Here is a 20,931-nt window from a genome sequence, read left to right as displayed (position 1 = left end):
AGAGACAAAGACGTTTCAAGTACGTGTGAAGGCCTTGGAGTGTTTTGCATGGTTCCTTCTGCATTTGCTCGTATTGGGGAAAGGATTGGAATCCCCCCCCCCCACACACACACCTCCTGGTAGGCACTGCACAGACATTTTCAAGCTGGCCATAAGGGCTGATCTGCTGCATGCTGGAAAAAGGGAAAAGACAGCTTTGCAGACTGATCAGGCCATCGAGGAATACACTCAGCCTAAGTACTGCCACATGGACCACATCAGCACGCAAAGCTTCCTTCTGTGCTGCCAGATCATTGGCCCAGCTAGCCAGTCTTTCCTGCACTGACTTGCTGCAGCTACCCCAGTCTCAGGCAGGCAAGGTCAGGCACCGCTGTCCTGCCCAAGATCCTTGCAACTGGAAATGCTGCCAGGAACCAGACTGGGGGCCCTCCCTGCAGGCAAACTGAGGGGGCAAGTTCCTTCTCCCGTCTTCCAGCTTTCTCCAGATACTCTTAGGGGATCCCTTCTCAGCGGCTCCTTCCTTCCCCTCACCCTGGTTTTCTTGACCAAAACATCAAGGTCTGGAAGTTCACCCGGTATCACTTCCATCAGCTCTGAAATTTGGATGGTATCTCTGCAAGGTCCATGCCCCACCTGGAGACGTGGCCCAGTCCCAGCCCAGCCCTGTCTTTGAGTGTCACTGCCATCAATGACGATCGGAAGCACCACAAATGGTGGTCTGGAAGCTGGCACAGCAGCCCCTGCACTGCCACTGGAGAGGCCACTGAGGCCCAGTGCACAGTGGGAGGAAGAAGGGGGTGTAATGGGGCAGGGGGGAGAACGGGAGGCATCTGGAGGCAGGAGGGGTGGCATCCAGTGCAGGCAACATGCGCCGGATGCTATCCAGAGCAAGCTGCAACCCCCCCCTTTGTCCCCTCAAATCTGCACCATTGGTGATCAGGAGTCTTAAGGGGAGGGTCTTACCTCTCTCAAGTCTCCTGATCAACCTCCCCCCAAAGTGTGCGGGGGAGCAAGTTTTGGTCCAGCTACATGCTTTGGTGGGGAAAACCATAGGACTGGGCTGCTGAGAAGGTGGAACCGTCAGGAGAAAACGATCCTGCCGCGAGACTAAGATTGGCTGGGCAAAGGGAAGGGTGGGGAAGAAGAGGAGCCTCCTGGTCTCCTTCCTTACCAGCATAGGGCTTCAGGGCAACGTTGAGCAGGTCCTTGCTGCCACACTCTGGCCCCAGCGTCCCATTGTAGCTGGCTGTGCGGGCACCGAACATCAGCCGGCAGAGCCGCTCAGTGTCTGTGTTGTTGTTGAGGACGGCAAAGACATCAAAGTCGCACCCGTTGTTCATGCCTTCAGAGACTTTGATCTTGACTTTCAGGCCCTCCTCGGTGGGTGGGTAGGTCTTCTGGTGTTTGGCCTTTGCAAACACCTCCCTCTCCTCCTCAGAGTCTGCAAAGAGAGGAGCACAACAGCTACTGTCACACCTGCTCAGAATGATCAATGTGCCAGGTGGCGACCAGAGCACATCAAGAGGCCTGACGCCCACTTTGTCTACTGCATCTTTGTCACCAGGTGCCTGCCTCTGGGCCAGGTAAGTTCTTTTATCAGTGATGGCATAGCTGTCCCAGTGCTTAACTCTGCACATGCACCCAAGCACTCTTTTCCGTAGAATGAGAATATAGCAATGGGGGAAATGCACATTGGTGGGAATCCTCCCCCTCCCTTCATGTTCAGACCATGGCTCTCATGCGCTGAGCACAGAAACTCCCTGACTCTTTCAAGGTCCTGCCTCAAGAAGCGCTCTCTACCTTCACGGTACTTGTAGTTGTGGGTGATGTCTTCCTTGGCATCCCTGCCCACGCTCTTGGTGCTGATGTTCTTGCCCACCACAGTGGAGTACACAGTCTTCTTCCGGGACATGTCGCTCTGGAGCATCAGGTAAGCCACGTCCGCATTGACCTCGGCAAAGACGAACCGGACGTCATACTTCAGCTTCAGGTCTCCCTGCTTGATGGCTTTGACTGGAGAAGGCCCACAGCAGTAAACCCCTAGGCAGAGACAGGCGCAGTCAGCACGTGAAACGTACAACAAGTACTGCAGGCTCCCCCCCTGGCAGCATCTCCAGGTAGGGCAGAGAAAACCCTGGTCTGATACTCTGGAGAGCTGAGGCTAGGCACTGTTGCCAAGTCTGAGGTACGTGGACTCCTCACGGTCTCACTCAGCATAAGGAGCCTCCTGTCTTCCTATGAATTGCCTGGTGGTGGAGATTTGAGGCATTCTGTCTGCTTTCCATCAAGGAGGACAAATGGCCCAGAGCCAAGGTCCACTAGCCCGTCACTCTTGGCCTTCAGAGTGGGGTGTTCATGAGTGACCACGAGCCCCTGTTCTCTGCTGCCATACTATATGGTGGACATGGCAAAGGGAGGGGGGGCTGCACATTGACAGCGAGTGCCAAGGGTGTTGTGAAGGGCATGAAGTGCATGTGTGTGGATAGGTGCAGCTACGTGGGAGGTCCAGTGCAATAGGTGCCCTGTGTCCCTTGTCGGCCCAATGATTGGCCCATGGAGTGTTCTCTCTAATAAGTCCATGTGCTTGGAAAGTCAGCATGGGTACCTCCAGGGATCAGAGGACTGCCGTCGGTCAGACTAGACAATGCCATGGGCCCTGGTGCATTCTTGCCCTTCTTGGATCGGGGAGCCTGCTCAGTTCAGGCCACGAAGATGCCCCCCCCCGCTCCCACGCACCTTGTGCTCCTGACCCTAAGAAGCCAAGCACAGACTGCTGGGAGAGTGGGCTTGCATTACCTTCGCTTTTCTCCTGCGGAGTGGGGTCCAGGACCTGCCAGCCGTCATAACCAGCCGGGAGATCTGGGCGGCTCATCCAGCATTCCACCCAGCAGTGGTAATTCCTGTGGAAGTCACGGAAGGGAGGAAAGCGGGAGAAAGGAGAGGAGTGAGTCAGTGGGAAGGCCCAGAGCTTCCAACTACCTGATAAGAGCTGCTTGGCCAGCTTCCAAGGATCCAGTTTCTCCCCAAGGGATGCTCTCTAGGGGCTTTCTGACAGATGCCAGAACACACTCAGTGCAGAAGGCAGCAAGGAAGGCCTGACTGCAGACGACTCTGGTCCCATCACTGACTTCAAAAGCAGAGCAGTTCAGTGAGGAAATTGATAATTGCAGAGCTGGCTAAACGTGAGATGCCTGAAGTCCCAAATGCAGCCATTCCCACCCTGAGTGCTTGGCCCAGTCACCTTCACTACCTGCCGCTTCAAGAGGTCACAAGTCTCCACAGGTCATCCCAGAAACCACTCAGAGGACCCCAGAACGAAGATATGCAAGTGGTCATACAGGGCCCAGGGGTGTTGCTCCTCGCAAAGTGTCTGTTCTGTGAGTTTCACAGAGGTTCAGCGCACCTCCCAAGTTTCTCCAGTTCCCTGTTTCTTATGGGGCTTAGGCAGTTGTGCATGTCTCTCATATGTAAGGAAGAGGCCATAGCTGAGTGGTACAGCACATGCTCCTGTGTATTCAGATGGTCCCAGACTCCAAACCCTCAGCTAGCTGGGCCAATGGGCAGACTGAGCTGATGTAAGGCAGATCATGTGTTCATGTGCTCCAGCTGCAACCATCACAGTGCAGGCAGAGTCCCAATTACTCTGCTGGGCACTGAAGTTGATGCCCAGGTTTGTATCTCCATGATTTTTCAATACTTCTATCTGATGCATTGAATATATCTCTTTTTAACCACTAGGGCAGTGATTCTCACACAATTAGCACTGGGACCCACTTTTGAGAATGAGAGTCTGTCAGGACCCACCGGAAGTGATGTCATGGCCAGAAGTGACATCATCAAGTAGGAAAATTTTTAACAATCCTAGGCTGCAATCCTACCCTTAGTTACCTAGGAGTAAGTCCCATTTACTGTCACTGTTAAAAGAATATACATTGTTAAAAGTACAGGTCTGTAACATTTCCCCAAATGCAGTCACATACCATGGTAGCGTCAAGTCTAATATATCAAAAATAAAATATTGGAATGAATGGGGACCTACCTGAAATTGGCTCGTGACCCACCTAGTGGTTCGCGACCCACAGTTTGAGAAACACTGCACTAGGGACTTTTAATAATAATAATAATAATAATAATAATAATAATAATAATAACTTTATTTTTAACCCGCCTTTCTCCCTGAAGGGACTCAAGGCGGCTTACAACAGGTTAAAACAGATTAAAAACATAATTTAAAACAAATAAAAACATATTAACATATCATAAAAACAGCAGTCAGATAAAAAATAGTCTGGTAAAAAGAGCATAGAGCAGCAGCAAATCATAAAAGAATCAGGTCTGTAAAAAATATAAAATATGTTAAAAAGATGTTAAAAAGGCCGAGAACGCAGAAGGCTTGTTTTGTCTCTGTTTCGACAGAAGAGTTATGTGCAGTCCGCAGAGCATCTCAGAATCTAAGTGAACACTTTCACACAGAATTACAGCAGATTTCTTATTGTCTTTACTGAACTGTATTAAAACCACATACTTCACAAACATATTTTAACTGGTACTAAGACCTGTCAGCAGCAAAGTTAACTTTTTCCTTAAAATGTCAGTGGAGGCCAAGAAAGAAACTGGATCTGGGAGGTTGGTAACTTGGTAAAGATAACCACTTATTTATTGATTTACAAGATGCTTATATCCTTCCTTTCCAAGTAGCCCAAGTCTGTTTCACAACAATAAACTAAATAAGCATTAAAAGAAAGGAAAAGAATTGGCAGCCAGCCCCTGCTCCAGCTGGTTTCTGTCCTAAATGACTAAGAACTTTGAGGAAAAGATCTCTTTACTTATCTAAAGACCATTAACAACCATAAGAAAGATCAGAAGTTTGGACAAAGCAAGATAAAGACATTTGTTGATGTGATTGTTGGAAAGGAATTGCAGCCTAAGCTTGATCAAAGGAGGTCCTGGACAACCTCCAGCACAAATAGCAGAGAAACAGGGGAAGGAATTTTTCACACTGACTCTTTGATGCCAACTTACTCAACAGAGAATTCTCTTCCAAACACACTGGCCTCCTAAACATTGTTCTGAAATGGGCATTTATCCACACGCCAGTTGCTGGAGATGAAATGTTACAGGAGCTGACTGCTTTCCTGAGGGGTGGTGGTGGTGGTATGTGCACATGTGTGTTGCTTCTCCTTTCTTAAAGGAAGAAACTGCTCATTTGAATAGGTGCCTAGATGTAGCCTTTTCAATATCGACTGTATTTGTGCAATTAGGAGGCCTATTTCCTGGCAGTGTAATATACCAATGGACAATGAGCCCGTTTCTCTGGCAGCTAAACACACAGTATTGCAAAAATTATAGCCAACAGGTGTGTGATCTTTTAGACTTTGCATAACATGAAGAGAAGGAAGCATCTATCAAGCCAGTTCGGAGAGCAGGATTTCAGGATATATGGCCTGTCTTCTTAATTAGGAAATGGATGGATTCGGTGGCGTAGCTGGAGGGGGGCGGAGCACTCCGTCTGGCGGGGAGGCTCAGCGGGGCGGGCAAGCGGTCCCTCCCTTCAGAGTCATTCCGTACGGCTCCATTTTGCTCCCCACACCGGGAATGGCTCAGAAGGGAGGGGCTGCTTGCCCGCCCCACTGAGCCTCCCCGTCGGACTGGCTGCTCCGCCCCCCCTCCAGCTACACCACTTCCTTGGAGCCACAGGTAGAGAAGGGTCTGCTGCTGAGATCCCGTTTGCAACTGGAGATACCAGCTGCTTTAAGCCTGGGAGCTGGGCAGACAAGGCATGTGCTCTACCACTGAGCCATGATCCCTCACCTAAATTGGCTACACTGCCAGACTTGGGCCAGGAGCTTGTGGGTCAGGAACAGGTCTCCTTGTACGGGCCCACCAGGACTCTACCCAGCCCCAGCATGGCACAGGCAGCCAGGCCCATGGGCCACAAATGCCCTAGAAGCTGAACCACCACCCCGACTAGCACCTGCCCGCTTACCATATCAGTTCACGGTTCCCCTGCTGAAGTTTCCCGTTCTCATCCAGGTACTGCTCTATGATCAGGTTGCCGTTGGTATCATGGGCAGAGCTGTAATTGGTCACCACGCGAGTGGGGATGCCCAGGGCCCGGAGCACTAGGAAGGGAGGGAGGGAAGGTGGAAGACAGATCAGGCATCTGGCACAAAACAGTCAGCCTTTGACATTCCAAAAGCAGCAGGTAGCTGCTTCTGCCCCAGCTTCACCCCGTCCCCCACTACGCATCAGGGTCCTTCAGTGTGCTGCTGAGGTGTGGTTTGGCTGCAGTCACAGGAAGGGAAATTAAAATGGTAGCTCCACATCTGGTCTTCCTCCAGCAGCAAGTCTTGCAGAAACGTCGACTCCGACCAACCTCACATTGCAACAAATGTGCAATCCCACTTCTCCCTCCAGCTGAGCAAGGGCAGCTGAAGGGGAGGCAAGAGTTTCACCAGTGTGGAGCGTGGCTGGCTGGGGAAGGGGCAAAGCCCTTGCAATGCAAAGGTCACAGTTCAGAGTTTTGGGTGCAGGAGGCCCAGTGGCCCTGAATAGATAGGAGGTTGGAAGCTAGTGGAGTCCATCTTGCTCAGTGTCTTCTGCCCTCCTTGGGATGCCATCAGGAACTGAGGGAACTTCTGCAGCACAGCAGCTGCTCTTCCCCTGGGCTCTAGCCCTGCCCCCCATCCACAATATTCTCTCCACTGTGTATGACTTCTATGTTCATGACATTTCCCCATCCAGTGGCATAGCTGGAGGGGGGGTGGCGCACTCAGGCTGGCGGCAGGGCGGGCAAGCAGCCCCTCCCTTCAGAGCCATTCCCCTGTATGGCTCCGTTTTGCTCCCCCCGCTGGGAATGGCTCTGAAGGGAGGGGCTGCTTGCCTGCCTCACTGCCAGCCTGAGTACTCCACCCCCTTGCAGCTACGCCACTGTCCCCATCATTTGGGGTTGCAGCGAGAGCTCAGCAAAAAGACCAAATAAACCCCCCCCCCCCGCACTGCCCCAAGGGATGTTTCTTTTTTAACCCTGCTGGCTGCTTCCAGCCAAATGGGAATGATCAAGAGCTGAGCCTTGGGCCCTTCTTTAATCAACCAGGAGCAGACTGGGGGAGGGCTGGCCTGCAGGGCCCCATTGCAAACATTTTTGGTGGAGCCCCAGGTCCATAGTCAAGGTCTGTAGAACATTATTTTTATAGGGGGTAGGGGTTTCCAAACCCCAGGGGGCCAGATGCGGCCTGCAGCAAGCCTCTTTCCAGCCCGCGGCCAACCTCTTGTCCCCTGAAAGCCCCTGGCCCACTCAACTGAGCATGACCAGAACTGTGTTCTGATTGCGCCTGGAGGGTGTTCTGAGGGCCAGAGAGGTTGAATGAATGAGCCCATTCATTCATTTATTCACTCATCTAAGTTTCATCTCCTATTTATTTATTTAAATTTTATATTTAAATTTTTTTTTCCAGCCCTCAACACCACGCTAGATATCTGATGCAGCCTCTGGCCTAAAAGTTTAGAGACCCCTGCTCTAGGGCAACAGAGGGGAGAGGTGCCCTAGAGAGACAGCATCGCAACTCCCAGCACGCTGCCACTCTAGGGCACTGTCTCCACAGCGCTCCTGGGCGCCCCTCTTCCACCACTGAGGCCATCCCTCAGAGGTGGAGGGGAAGTGGGGCACACCCCCTCCGATTTCAGAGGAGATGCGTGTTGCTTCCTGGGCCCCGATGGAGCCTTCCACGCCGCTCCTAAGGTCTCCACTGCAGCAGTCTGGGGCTGCTTCCTTTGCTAGAAGGCAGCAATGTTAGGTATGAGTTACTAGGAAATCATTTTGACCTGTGGAAAAAAAAGCACTTTGCCCTTATCAGTGTTCCTTTTGGCTAAGGGAATGCAGAGGGCGTAATAGTGGAGTTATGGGACCAAGGCCCAGAAATTACAACAAAAAACAACAATTAGAACGCTAGAAATGTATTGCAGCTGTGAATGTTATCTTTAATTATTAGAATTGCAGCTGTGTAGGTACCATTTAATGAACAAAAAGTGATCTATAGTGACCCCAAGGATTACATCATTCAGTCAGGAGGCAGAGGGCTGGTCTATTGATTGGATCCTTGGTGTCTACAGAGGAATTTAGAAGATGGATTTATGTTGGTGTTTGGGAGGTCATCCCTGCATTGTCTTCTCATCGTAGGTGGCAAATATCTGCAAACTTTGGAGGACAGGTGAAGACCATGCTCTGTTATATTTTTTTAACTTATGCCTGCAAGTGATAAGGTTCAGTATAATTTAGGAGTTTTTAGGTTTATTTTTTTAATTGTGTCTGTGTTAAGTCACTGAGGGGTTTTTTTGTGTCCAGTTCTGGTTGCCGCATCTCAAAAAAGACATAGTGGAAATGGAAAAGGTGCAAAAGTGAGTGACTAAGATGATTACGGGGCTGGGGTACCTTCCTTATGAGGAAAAGCTATGGTGTTTGGGCCTCTTCAGCCTAGAAAAGAGACGCCTGAGGGGGGACATGACTGAGACATACAAAATTATGCAGGGGATGGACAGAATGGATAGAGAGATGCTCTTTACGCTCTCACATAACACCAGAACCAGGGGACATCCACTAAAATTGAGTGTTGGGAGAGTTAGAACAAACAAAAGAAAATATTTCTTTACTCAGCATGTGGTTGGTCTGTGGAACTCCTTGCCACAGGATGTGGTGATGGCATCTGGCCTGGATGCCTTTAAAAGGGGATTGGACAAGTTTCTGGAGGAAAAATCCATTATGGGTTACAAGCCATGATGTGTATGTGCAACCTCCTGATTTTAGAAATGGGCTATGTCAGATGCAAGGGAGGGCACCAGGATGCAAGTCTCTTGTTATCAGGTGTGCTGCCTGGGGCATTTGGTGGGCCACTGTGAGATCCAGGAAGCTGGACTAGACGGGCCTATGGCCTGATCCAGTGGGGCTGTTCTTATGTTCTTATGCCTATTGTTCTCTTTTAAGTGAGATGTAACCCTAACTTCATTGTTGTTGGCAACCTTCTGTTTCGGAACACTTCGGTATCGCGCTCTGAAAACTGGTTCTGGAACAGCGTCTAGTGTGGCTGAAAAGGCCGATTCGGGAGTGACAATGCCTTCCACACTGGGAGCAAGTGTAGTCTGTCCCTGGTCTGTCTCTCTGGCTGTGGGCCTTCCTTCTTTGCCTCAGTCTGTTGGCCAAAACTAATTGAGCTATTTAGCTGGTTTATTTGTGAGTGCAGAAGGGAACCAGGGCCAGAAAGAACTCTGTCTTGATGTTTGGTAGGCTACCTTGTTGAATAGCTAAAGCTGAGTCCCTGGTAATTAAGGGAACTGCTAGCAGCTTGTAAAGCTATTGTTGGCTAAGAGGCTGTCTTTTTTCAAAGAGGTTTGTTAAAGACTAATTTGCCATGTTAGGACCTTTGCTAAAGTAGCGGTAGCTATAATTTGACTTCTTCACTCACATGTTTGGAAGACTAAGTAATTTGAAGTAAACTGCAAAACTTGGCCGAGTGCTGCAGCTACTTTAAGAAATAAGCATCTCTGTGGCAGAGTGAACGTTAAGGTGCCATGGGGGTGCATTGGAAATACATTATTTTTGATAAGCCCTCTTTTACTGACCTTTCCTCCATAGATCTGCTCAATCACTTTTTAAACACATCTAATGCAGATGTGATCACCACATCCTGTGGCAAGGAGTTCTTCAGATTAATTATGTGCTGCATAAAGAAATGCTGTATTTTCTTTTGTCTGCCCAGTCAATTTTAGTAGATGCCCTCTGGCTCTGGTGTTGTGTGAGAGGGAAAAGAACTTAGGTGAAGCTTTGCCTCAGGTGAACTTTGAGCCTTTGTCACCAGCCAGCATTCCAGGTGGGAGGTTATACTGCAACCCAAGGAGACAGAACACATGTCTGGAATGTGGACTCCTCACCTGTGCAGGCCACAGCAGCAAAGACCCAGCACTGCCCGTATCGGACAGGCTGGCACCCGTACTGCTGCCACCTCTGGAGGATGTCCACGCTCCCGTTCCAGGCCATGGGGCTCACTCCGTCATCATAGTTGTTGTCCCAGCGCCCCATCAGGACGCCTCGGTCATCGTTGCAATTCACCTGTGGCCCGGAAGAAATGAAGGTGCTTAGCCTTGGAACCAACAACACCAATTGGTTGTCGACAATGATTGGAAGCCTTGGAATCAACCAACGGACCAGCAATTAAGGCACTTAGCCTTGGAACCAGCAACAGCACTTGCTTGGATTTGAAATCTGCTAGCAATTCACTGCAGCATGAATGTGGGCAAAGAAGAGAATGCTCAGTTTTCCTCAGTCGCCCAAAGTTAACCACCAAAAGTCTCCCAGCACTGAAGTGCTTTTGGCCCAGCATGCTGTGATTGGCCTTTTAAGGGTGGCTCATGAGTGGCCTGGGGGACAGAGCAGCTTCTTCACAAGCGGGGGTGTTAATGAGCATGTGGGGGTGAGCTCTCTGCTGGGGTACTGAGACACTGAACATCTCTTTAGGATCCTGGAAGAGGTGCTGTTCCCAACCCCATCCCCACCTTGCCCCCAACTCACCATGGCGCTCACCACCCGGCTCACATAGACTGGGCTGTTGCGACGGGAGCAGTCCTTGTCCTGGTTCCGGAGGAACTTGGGGTTGTTGTCCAGCAGCTGGAGGCAGATGTCCACAATTCCATCTTCAAACTAGCAGGGAGGGGGAAAAGGAGGGGGGGTGACCTTCAATTAGAGGGTGTGGAATAAAATGAGGGTGTGGCCTTTTCCTGGGAGCTGCAGTCAAGAACGAAGCCACCAAACACAGCCTGGCGCAACACTGTGACCTGACTTCAGAGGTTTCTGACCACGTGAAGCACTTGAAGGAAAGTTGGAAACGCATCAATAAGCCCCATCACATTTCTCAAGGGGAGGGGAGTTCCACACAGAGTTATGCAGCTCTCCTATCGAATAATTTGCTAACGGATGTGATGATGAGCCTTTGGCAGAGTCCAAAACGGAGCTCTCCTGGCTCAGATTCACCCACATTCAGCCACTGCTACATCCTCTGCATTCTGCTCAGGGAGGCCCAAGAACACCTTTCGGAAAAAGGGGCAGCAAAGCAGCATAACTATCTGGCAGTTGCAAGGATTAGCTTCCCCTCCGGCACCCCACTGGGCTCTGGTCACACCTGCCTGACCAGTAGGGGAAGGCCCAGGGATTCCCCACCTCAGGAACAGCCAATCAGAAAAGTTGAAAACCAAACCCCCAACACCCCATAATAAAGGCAGTCAGCTGGGAGAGGGTGTGCTCCTCTTGGGAAAAGCAGGGTTGACTGTCCCTCTACCAATGGAGGCAACTCTACATTTCAACCTGTACACCTGGATTTCTTAGTGCAGGGAGTAGTATAGTTAGAACCCAGTTTGGATTCCCATCATCCTGCTTCTATTTCCTTATTTTATGCTCAGTCCTGTTCCCCCCCCCCAAGTCATTTTAAATATTTAAAATATTACTTCCTGCCTGGTAAAAGACACAAGCTCAGAGTTAATCACCTCTCACTCTTCATTAGACCACATGGATCAAATGCTACTCTGTGTGTGCACAAGTGCTGCATATGTTACTGATGTACAAGCAGATGTACTGATGTACAAACTCTCTCTCCTTCAGCCACAAGCCCAGTCCTGAATGTTGCCTGGGATGCTGACAAACCCTAGGCTGGAGGCAAGGCTTGGAGTGGCTTCTTTAACCCCACTCTGGTGGTAGCAGATCTAGCCTGCGGGGGTCCAGCCAGTGATGTAGCTAGGATAATATTATTATTGTTATTATTATTTGACACCCGAGACCCATAAATTTTAGTCACCCCATATGACATAATTTTTCAAGTAATGCCATGACTGGAAGTGACATCAAGCAAACTAAAATAAATAATTAGAAATAATTAAATGAAAGAAAAACAAATAATTAGATAAGAGGAAGCCACCCTGTTCCACCAAGTGAATTTTCTCTGTAGCCTGCCTGCAATAACAGCCCCCTCCCACAAAAATCAGTGAGATTTTCAGCCCTGCCCAGTGCCCAGTTCAATTTAAGTTCTTATATTTCAAGCATAGCACTATCAGGACCCACCTGGCTTTACAAGTCTAAAACAGAAAAAAATTCCCTTACCCTCTCAAGCCTCTCTTTTAATAATAATAATAATAATAATAATAATAATAATAAAACTTTATTTTTATCCCGCCCTTCTCCCTAACGGGACCCAGGGCGGCTAACAACATATTAAAAAACAATAGAATTTAAAAACATTAATACAAACAGATAAAAACATTTAAAAACACACTACAGGGCCATAAAAACAGTAGTCAGATTAAAAGAGTAAAAGAGCAGATCACCGAGGAATCAAGCCTGTAAAACTAAAAGATGTATAAAAAGTTAAGAAGGCCAGAAATCAGAAGGCTTGTTTAAACAACAGTGTTTTCAGGCCTCACCGAAAGCTCTCAAGAGAGGGAGCCATTCTCAAGTCAAGGGGAAGGGAGTTCCATAAAGTTGGTGCCACTACCGAGAAGGCCCTATTTCTTGCAGCCACCCCCCGGACCTCCTTGGGTGGCGGCACTTGCAAAAAGGCCTTCTCTGATGACCTGAGATGGCGAGCCAGATTGTACGGGAGTAGGTGGTCTCTAAGATATCCTGGCCCAGAGCAGTATAGGGCTTTAAAGGTCAAAACCAGCACCTTGAATTGGGCCCGGAAACAAATGGGCAGCCAATGCAGCCCCCGGAGAAGCGGGCTGACAGAGTCAAACCGCCTGGCTCCGGTGACCACACGGGCCGCCGCATTCTGTACTAATTGTAGTTTCCGAACCGTCTTCAGGGGCAGCCCCACATAGAGCGCGTTACAGTAATCTAACCTCGATGTCACCGTGGCATGGATCACCGTGGCCAGGTCTGCACGATCCAAGTACAGTCGCAGCTGGCGCACCAGCCGAAGCTGAGCAAAGGCCCCCCCTAGCCACAGCCGCCACCTGGGAATCCAGGAGCAGCTGCGAATCCAGGAGGACCCCCAAGCTGCGAACCTGCTCCTTCAGAGGGAGTGCAACCCCATTCAGAGCAAGTCGATAATCCAGCACCTGCATCGAGGATTTCCGAACCAGGAGAGCCTCTGTCTTATCCGGATTTAATTTCAGCTTGTTAGCCCCCATCCAGATCCTCACTGCTTCCAGACAGCGCTCCAGGCCCTCAACCGCCACCTTGGAGTCTGGAGGAAAGGAGAGATTGATGACACCTCACTCCAAACCCCCGGATGACCTCTCCCAGCGGTTTCATGTAGATATTAAATAGCATGGGGGACAGAATTGAACCCTGCGGCACCCCGCACCTCAAGGGCCAGGGTGTCGAACAGGCATCCCCCAGCACCACCATCTGGGACCGACCCTCCAAGTAGGAGCGGAACCACCGCAAAACAGTGCCTCCAACTCCCAACTCGGCCAATCGGCCCAGAAGGATACCATGGTCGATGGTATCGAAAGCCGCCGAGAGGTCCAGCAGGACCAACAGGGACGCACTCCCCCTGTCCAGTCCCCAGCGTAGGTCATCCACCAAGGCGACCAAGGCAGTTTCCGTCCCAAAGCCCGGTCTGAAACCAGATTGAAAAGGATCCTGATAATCCGCTTCATCCAAGACCCTCTGGAGTTGGGCCGCCACTACCCGCGGCAGGTATTTTATTCTTTTTATTGGGGGGGGGGAACTACCTTCTGGAGCATTTGCTGAGCTCCAGGTCCATCAGGTTGGGACCATTCTGGTGGCCTTGTATTCCCCTTTGCCTGACCTGATCACAAGCCAAGGCACATTTGCTTACTCATGAGAAAACGCTTAGTTTTGTTTTCCATAGGGCTCAATTCACTTGTCAGCTTGGAGGGAGGGACTTCCTTTTCAGGTGTTTTTGGGGGGACTGTGTTCATTGGATCAGGACCGTTCTGGTGTTGTTGGATTCCTCTCAGCCTTCCCTTTCCGAAGGACTAAGGTAAGCTTGACTATTTGTGAGTACAACATGCAATGTGGCTCAGTTTCACTTTCCATAGGATTCCATGCATTTTTTGTTTTCTGGTTTTTTAGCCATAACTTTTGATAGAATGGATATATTTCACTCTGGTATTTTTCATTGCATTCTGCTGTAAATTCAACATCCAACGGTATATAACATGGTGGTATTATTGCAAACCACCACGATTTTAGCGATTTTGGTAACTTGTGGTGTCCCCTCACCGGCTGGTACCTAGGGCGAACCGCCCCCCACCCCTTGCTAGCTACGCCACTGGGTCCAACTGAGACATGTACCACCATGGCATAGCTAAGTCTCCCCTTGAGGAGCCTGAGCCCTTCCAGGGGATGGATGTATGGGGCATGTACCTGCCTCCCCCTAAGTCCTACAGGGCAGATCAAACTGGTTCTATCTGTTCCAACATCCAGTTCATCCTGTTTCACGAATTGGTTAATCAGATGCTCTCCTAAAGCCCACAGTCAGGGTGGGAAAGGAAGTGCCTCCTCCCTTGCTTGACTCCAGCAACTGGTATCCAAATAAATATAATAATAAATAAAATAATAATAAACTTTATTTATATCTCGCCCTTCTCCCTAAAGGGACCCAGGGTGGCTATGTGCGCTATCCTGGCTATCCTGGCAGCGGGAGGCGTCATGTAGCCCTCATGGGGCTAAGAGCTGCTAACAGCTCAAGCAAGAAATGGAAGTTGGCTTGGTGTGGAGCCCCTGCTCCCTATGCAGAAGTTCAGTCTGGTGGCACCTCCAGATTGGGGTGGGCAAGGCCCCTGGGAACTGTTGCCCAGCAGGACAGACCCAAGATCTGAGACTTCACAGCACCATGTGCTTGCCTCTGCAGTGAATCTGTTCACCAAGATGAGGGCTTTTTGTTCACTCTTATCCTTGCACTCCTTTTCCACAACATGGGCCACAGGTGGAATTCAGGTGGGGCCAGTCAGTCCCGAGAGCACCACACTGTGGAAGAGCGTTTGTCTCATGAGCTCCTACTTTCGACAGCCCTGCAAATGCCCTCAGGTGCAGAGGACAGCCCCTTTTTCTCTGGAGCAGGATGGAACCTGCCAAGTGGTGGGGATGGCACAGAAGCTGCAACAGAAAGCCCTTTGTCTGAAACCACCTGGACAATACCTGGCGGAGTCATCCATGGGCCCGGAAGGGGTGGAGAGCACTGACTCAGGACTGCGGAGGAAGCCTCTGGATCAGCTGAAGAATGTTCTGTGCTGAGAGGCTTGCTGGTGGCCTTGTGGAATGAGCAGGGCCTGCGCACTTGTTCCTGCATGCCTGCGGGGTTTGTTCATTCTGTATATCTGCCTTCAGCAGGATGTCAGGGAGAAGCCTGAGCTGAACTTTGGTGCAGACACGCAAGGGCTGACAAAGAAGGCAGGCAGGGGGCCCAAGGGCTGGTCTGCCAGTCATAGAAGGTCCCTTCCTGGAGCATCAGTCCTGCTGGCTGCTGGGGAAGGCATCAACCAGAGTTCAGCAAAAGCCCTGGCAAGACCTCTCTGGGAAGGGAGCAAAGCTTGCAGAAACAGGCATTCTGTCCTGATGGGGTGACTGCAGTTTTGGCAGCACATTTGCTATCTCCCAAAGGAAGGCAGAGGGGCCTGGCCCGAGCAGGAGTGATGAGTGTCACCTGAGCTGCTGGAACGAGTGCTTCCCAGGGGGCTGCTGGAGAAAACAGCCCTCCCTGGAGTCAGCAGCAGCAGCAGCAGGCTTTGCTGTTTCTCTTACTGCGGGGGGGGGGGGGGGAGATAGGCAAATGGAGAAGTGCTGGCCAGGGCCTGTTTGTGCAGCTTAGATTAGGTGTGCAAAGAAGCCACGGATAAGCTCAGTGGAGGGGCCTCCCCTCTCTAGCCCACAGAGGAGGCAAGGGATAGCTGTCAGCCACAAAGCAGGCAGCTCTCTGCAGCGCTTGCAGCTCACGTCCCCTGCCACAAGAGGCTGGAGCAGGGCAGAGGGCTGCGTTCCACCTGCCTACCTGGCAGCTTTCCCTGGGGGGCAATGGGAAATGCTATGTGGACCTTGGTGGAGCCTGGCCCTCGCTGGCCCACTTCTCGCAAGTAGCAGATGAGCAGCTAAACATGCTCCTGGCTTTAGAAAACAGGTGTATCAGGGAGGAGGGGTCTAGGCTGGACTTCTCCAGGACATGCTGATTTTCTATGGGCAGGGACATTTCTCTACCCAAGAGCATTCATTAATGTGAGTAGCAGCTCCCATCCAAGTCAAAGGTGAGCATTTCAAAGACAAGCAACTTGGACAGTCTTCAGAACAGAGAAAGGCTGAAAGGAGGGTTGATCCCATTCACCACCAAGAGATAGAGAGGGAACTTTCTGGTGCTACACAAACAGAGCTGAGTGCATGTGGGGGGCCAAGGCAGAAACCCTTGCACCAGAGTAATGCTTCTATGAACAGGTGTGCCCTCCCTGAACAGGAGGAGCTTTCTGCTGGCACAGAGGGCCTTGCCTGGGCAGGACAGTTCTTCAGGTCAATGAGGAAGCCTGTGTTCATGGCACATGCACTGTTTATGGGAGAGTTACTCTGGATGCCACCCCTTCAAAGGAGGAAGTACCATTAAAATAAATGGGACTTGCATCCACGTAAGCATGCAGGAGATCAGGCAGACTGATCAGTTAGTTTATTTTGTTCATGAATTTCTATACTGACTTTCTTCAGTGGAATCCAGAGAGGCTCAATAAAGCATTTACAATAATAAACACCATCACCATAGCAATGAATCAGTGAAAAAAGCAGAAACCCACTGGCTGGAGTGGACTGTGATAAGGAGTATGTTTGACAGTTACACAGGGAACTGCCTCAGGCTGAAAGGTGGTGTAGATAAATCTTGAAAGCAGTGACATAACTGGGGGGGTTCAAAGACGGGCGGACTTCCCTCAAATGAGGAGGCTGGTTAGAAGGAGGTTGAAAGGGAGGGTGAAAAGAGTCCAATCTCTCCAGAGTGCATGGAGGCTGCTTAAAACAAAAGTAATAGAGGCCCAGCAGAGGTGTATACCGCAAAGAAAGAAGGGTTCCACTAAATCCAGGAGGGTGCCGCATGGCTAACCAGCCAAGTTAGAGAGGCTGTGAAGGGCAAGGAAGCTTCCTTCTGTAAATGGAAGTCTTGCCCTAATGAGGAGAGTAAAAAGGAACATAAACTGTGGCAAAAGAAATGTAAGAAGGTGATAGGGGAGGCCAAGAGAGACTATGAGGAACGCATGGCCAGCAACATTAAGGGGAATAATAAAAGCTTCTTCAAGTATGTTAGAAGCAGGAAACCCGCCAGAGAAGCGGTTGGCCCTCTGGATGGTGAGGGAGGGAGATAAAAGGAGACTTAGAGATGGCAGAGAAATTAAATGAGTTCTTTGCATCTGTCTTCACGGCAGAAGACCTCGGGCAGATACCGCTGCCCGAACAGCCCCTCCTGACCGAGAAGTCAGATAGAGATTAAAAGAGAAGATGTTTCAGACCTCATTGATAAATTAAAGATCAATAAGTCACCGGGCCCTGATGGCATCCACCCAAGGGTTATTAAGGAATTGAAGAATGAAGTTGCAGATCTCTTGACTAAGGTATGCAACTTGTCCCTCAAAATGGCCACGGTGCCAGAAGATTGGAGGATAGCAAATGTCACGCCTATTTTTAAAAAGGGAAAGAGGGGGGACCCGGGAAACTATAGGCCGGTCAGCCTAACATCCATACCGGGTAAGATGGTGGAATGCCTCATCAAAGATAGGATCTCAAAACACATAGACAAACAGGCCTTGCTGAGAGAGAGTCAGCATGGCTTCTGTAAGGGTAAGTCTTGCCTCACGAACCTTATAGAAATCTTTGAAAAGGTCAACAGGCATGTGGATGCGGGAGAACCCGTGGACCTTATATATCTGGACTTTCAGAAGGCGTTTGACACGGTCCCTCACCAAAGGCTACTGAAAAAACTCCACAGTCAGGGAATTAGAGGACAGGTCCTCTCCTGGATTGAGAACTGGTTGGAGGCCAGGAAGCAGAGAGTGGGTGTCAATGGGCAATTTTCACAATGGAGAGAGGTGAAAAGCGGTGTGCCCCAAGGATCTGTCCTGGGACCAGTGCTTTTCAACCTCTTCATAAATGACCTGGAGACAGGGTTGAGCAGTGAAGTGGCTAAGTTTGCAGACGACACCAAACTTTTCCGAGTGGTAAAGACCAGAAGTGATTGTGAGGAGCTCCAGGAGGATCTCTCCAGACTGGCAGAATGGGCAGCAAAATGGCAGATGCGCTTCAATGTCGGTAAGTGTAAAGTCATGCACATTGGGGCAAAAAATCAAAACTTTAGATATAGGCTGATGGGTTCTGAGCTGTCTGTGACAGATCAGGAGAGAGATCTTGGGGTGGTGGTGGACAGGTCGATGAAAGTGTCGACCCAATGTGCGGCGGCAGTGAAGAAGGCCAATTCTATGCTTGGGATCATTAGGAAGGGTATTGAGAACAAAACGGCTAGTATTATAATGCCGTTGTACAAATCTTTGGTAAGGCCACACCTGGAGTATTGTGTCCAGTTCTGGTCGCCGCATCTCAAAAAAGACACAGTGGAAATTGAAAAGGTGCAAAAGAGAGCGACTAAGATGATTTCTGGGCTGGGGCACCTTCCTTATGAGGAAAGGCTACGGCGTTTGGGCCTCTTCAGCCTAGAAAAGAGACGCTTGAGGGGGGACATGATTGAGACATACAAAATTATGCAGGGAATGGACAGAGTGGATAGGGAGATGCTCTTTACACTCTCACATAATACCAGAACCAGGGGACATCCACTAAAATTGAGTGTTGGGTGGGTTAGGACAGACAAAAGAAAATATTTCTTTACTCAGTGTGTGGTCGGTCTGTGGAACTCCTTGCCACAGGATGTGGTGCTGGCGTCTAGCCTAGACGCCTTTAAAAGGGGATTGGACAAGTTTCTGGAGGAAAAATCCATTATGGGGTACAAGCCATGATGTGTATGCGCAACCTCCTGATTTTAGGAATAGGAATGGGTTAAGTCAGAATGCCAGATGTAGGGGAGAGCACCAGGATGAGGTCTCTTGTTATCTGGTGCTCCCTGGGGCATCTGGTGGGCCGCTGAGAGATACAGGAAGCTGAACTAGATGGGCCTGTGGCCTGATCCAGTGGGGCTGTTCTTATGTTCTTATGTTATGTAAAGCACTAAGTTTTGCAAGAAGCCTCACTGTGTTGTGCACTCTGGTGCTTAAGCCTCTGTTTTGCTCCCCCCCCCCCCAGAATGGCTCTGAAGGTGAGGCTCCCTGCAGAACTTAGTGCTTTGCTTGCTGTGATCAGGCTCCCTGAAAAACTTAGTGCTTTGCACCTCTCCCTAGCTATGCCAGTGCTTGAAACACCCCAAATGGGTTCTGGGATACTATTTTCTTGGGCCTTCAGTGAGCAGCTCACTATGGTTCAAGTCCTTGAGTTGGAGTTGAGAAATCAAAATAAACACATCACCATTATGAGGGGCGCTGGTTTTGAAGAGACAAAGGCCCAGTTCACAGAAAGCCAGAAGAACACAAAAAGAACTTTGCAGGACCAGGCTGAAGGTCCACTGAGCAGTTCCTCCAGGAAACCCACAAGAGGAAATGTGGTCACTAGCCTTCCGCTGGTCTTTCCTCCTAGCAACTGGTATGCAGATGCATACTGCCATAGATCATGGAGGTTCTACATAGGTGTCACGACTTGGAGCCACTGCTTGACTTATCCTCCATGACTTTCTCTAATTCCTAGCCTGTCAGCCAGTGGCTATTAGGCATGGATCAAAATACAAGGTGATCTATCACCCGGCATGGCATCCCCTCCTGAGCATGGGTTCCACTGCTCTCTGTGACCAGCGTGCCCTGAACTCCAGACTTTGTAGCCAGTGACTGGCATCCAGACAGGCAGCTCTATACAGGCACAACAAGCTGTTACTGAGTGGGCATCACAGGGCGCAAGAGGAACTCACCTGCCCAAAGTTCCATGGGGTGGGATAGATGTAATCCTTTGACCCCTGGAAGATCTGGCCATGCTGAGTCAACACGTACTCCGTGCGCTCCTCTTCGCGTTCGAGAAAGACGGAATCCGCTGGGAAAAGAGAACGCAGAGATGCAGCCACAGCAGAAAGGGGAGGGAGAAGGTGGTCCAATAAAGAGAAGAACCCACACTGCTTGAGGATTGCAGAGACGTGTTGCTGGGGGTTGGCGAGGGCAGGGGACAACACAGGGAACTCAGCCAGAGGGAGAGGAGGAAGGGAGAGTGAGGGAGTGCTTGGCCCAGCCTCCCCTTCTCTGCGCCTCCTCCTCCTCCAAGCCCCTCTTCTCTAAGCCCTTTTCATCAGCTGGCCCACCTATGCTGCGCTTCACCTGCCCCTTCTCTGCCATCGGGCTGGCCCCTGTTCCAGGCTCAGTGTCAGTGACTTGACATTCCCGGCCTCTCCCTCCTTCTTCATCTTGCCTGCCTAGTCAGTGTCAAGGCCAAACCCTGGAGCAAAGGGACCTGCCACTTCTATATTCTGTGCAGCCTCCATTTCTCCATGGAAGCCAAGTTGGTGGCCAAGAAGCGGATTAGAGCTGCAGAGACCCAGTTCAGGAGTGTCCAATGCTCCAGAGCAGTGATTTTCAACCTTTTTCATCTCCTGGCACACTGACAAGGCACTAAAATTGTCAGGGCACACCATCAGGTTTTTGACAATTGACAAGGCACACCATGCTGCCAGTGGGGGGCTCACATCCCCATTGGCCCCACTAATAAATGATCTTCCCCCAAATTCCTGCGACACACCTGTGGACCACTCGTGGCACACTAGTGTGCCACAGCACAGTGGTTGAAAATGGCTGCTCCAGAGGTTCCACTGCACAGTTTAGTGAGAGGGTTGCACTGCATGCTCTGAGCACATGTGTGCCAGGGGGACTCCTTGTGAT

At 50.3% G+C, this 20,931-nt stretch overlaps 1 protein-coding gene across 1 annotated transcript in view; it reads right to left on the bottom strand.

Annotated features, from left to right (window-relative positions):
• Positions 1-20,931, bottom strand: part of TGM2 (transglutaminase 2) — a 60,776-nt gene that overhangs the window by 9,643 nt on the left and 30,202 nt on the right. The window contains exons 4-10 of the mRNA XM_066626465.1: positions 19,977-20,095; positions 10,562-10,690; positions 9,925-10,102; positions 5,987-6,122; positions 2,797-2,900; positions 1,801-2,040; positions 1,172-1,441 (exon numbers count right to left, since the gene is read on the bottom strand). Coding sequence (XP_066482562.1) covers positions 1,172-1,441; positions 1,801-2,040; positions 2,797-2,900; positions 5,987-6,122; positions 9,925-10,102; positions 10,562-10,690; positions 19,977-20,095 — 1,176 coding nt within the window. The remainder of the gene's footprint in view (positions 1-1,171; positions 1,442-1,800; positions 2,041-2,796; positions 2,901-5,986; positions 6,123-9,924; positions 10,103-10,561; positions 10,691-19,976; positions 20,096-20,931) is intronic.

This window comes from Tiliqua scincoides, chromosome 4 (genome assembly GCF_035046505.1).
Source record: "Tiliqua scincoides isolate rTilSci1 chromosome 4, rTilSci1.hap2, whole genome shotgun sequence".
NCBI classification, from domain to species: domain Eukaryota; kingdom Metazoa; phylum Chordata; class Lepidosauria; order Squamata; family Scincidae; genus Tiliqua; species Tiliqua scincoides.
Note: the sequence above shows the minus strand (reverse complement) of the source record. Positions and strands in the feature narration are given on the sequence as shown.